We start from the raw sequence: 719 nt of genomic DNA on the forward strand, positions 1-719 counted from the left end.
TGCGAGCTGCTGGGCATCACCTACACCTTCCCGCCGGAGTACTACAGGAGGGCCACGCGACGCTGGCTGGCCAAAAAGGCCTTCTGCCTCAAGGTAGCGGCAAAAAACGCCAGGCACCCGCACCCGCACCCGCTACCCGTCCTGAACGGTGTTTTGAGCCCCTCAGCCAAAACACCATTTCTTCTGTTCTTTTTTAAAATTATTATTATTTTTTTTTTTTTCCCGCACCCGCACCCGTCCTGAACGGTGTTGAGCCCCTCAGCCAAAACACCATTTCTTCTGTTCTTTTTTAAAATTATTATTATTATTTTTTTTTTTCCCGCACCCGTGGGTAAAAAAACCAAAAAAAACAAAAAAAAAATCAAATTGGATCTTTCTACGATCCAATTGGGAGAGTCGCCACCAGCCGTTTTGGACTCATTTTTCAAGGCCCGTGCAAAATGGAGTTCTCTCACTATATAGCCTAGCAAAAGAAAGCTCCAGCCCCCCCCTTCGTTGGTTCATTCGGAAGAAAAAGTACATTTGTACCATCGACCGTTCTCTTGTAAACAGCAGTTGATTTTGACAATTTTTCTTTTTGTTTTTGCATTTGGAATACCGCAAATATCTCGACCGTATTTCTCGAGCACTTTCAAACAGCCGCCGCTGCGCACGCAGATGCTGTCCTACTAAATCACAACACGACGCAAAAAAAAAAAAAGAACACTTGGAACGCAAAA

General features: G+C 44.8%; 1 protein-coding gene across 1 annotated transcript in view; it reads left to right on the forward strand.

Annotated features, from left to right (window-relative positions):
• The window catches only part of mrps15 (mitochondrial ribosomal protein S15), a 4037-nt gene that overhangs the window by 2375 nt on the left and 943 nt on the right, over positions 1-719 (forward strand). The window contains exon 9 of the mRNA XM_019865315.1: positions 7-93. Within this exon, the coding sequence (XP_019720874.1) occupies positions 7-93 (87 nt within the window). The remainder of the gene's footprint in view (positions 1-6; positions 94-719) is intronic.

This window comes from Hippocampus comes, unplaced genomic scaffold (genome assembly GCF_001891065.2).
Source record: "Hippocampus comes isolate QL1 unplaced genomic scaffold, H_comes_QL1_v1.1 scaffold444, whole genome shotgun sequence".
Lineage (NCBI taxonomy): Eukaryota > Metazoa > Chordata > Actinopteri > Syngnathiformes > Syngnathidae > Hippocampus > Hippocampus comes.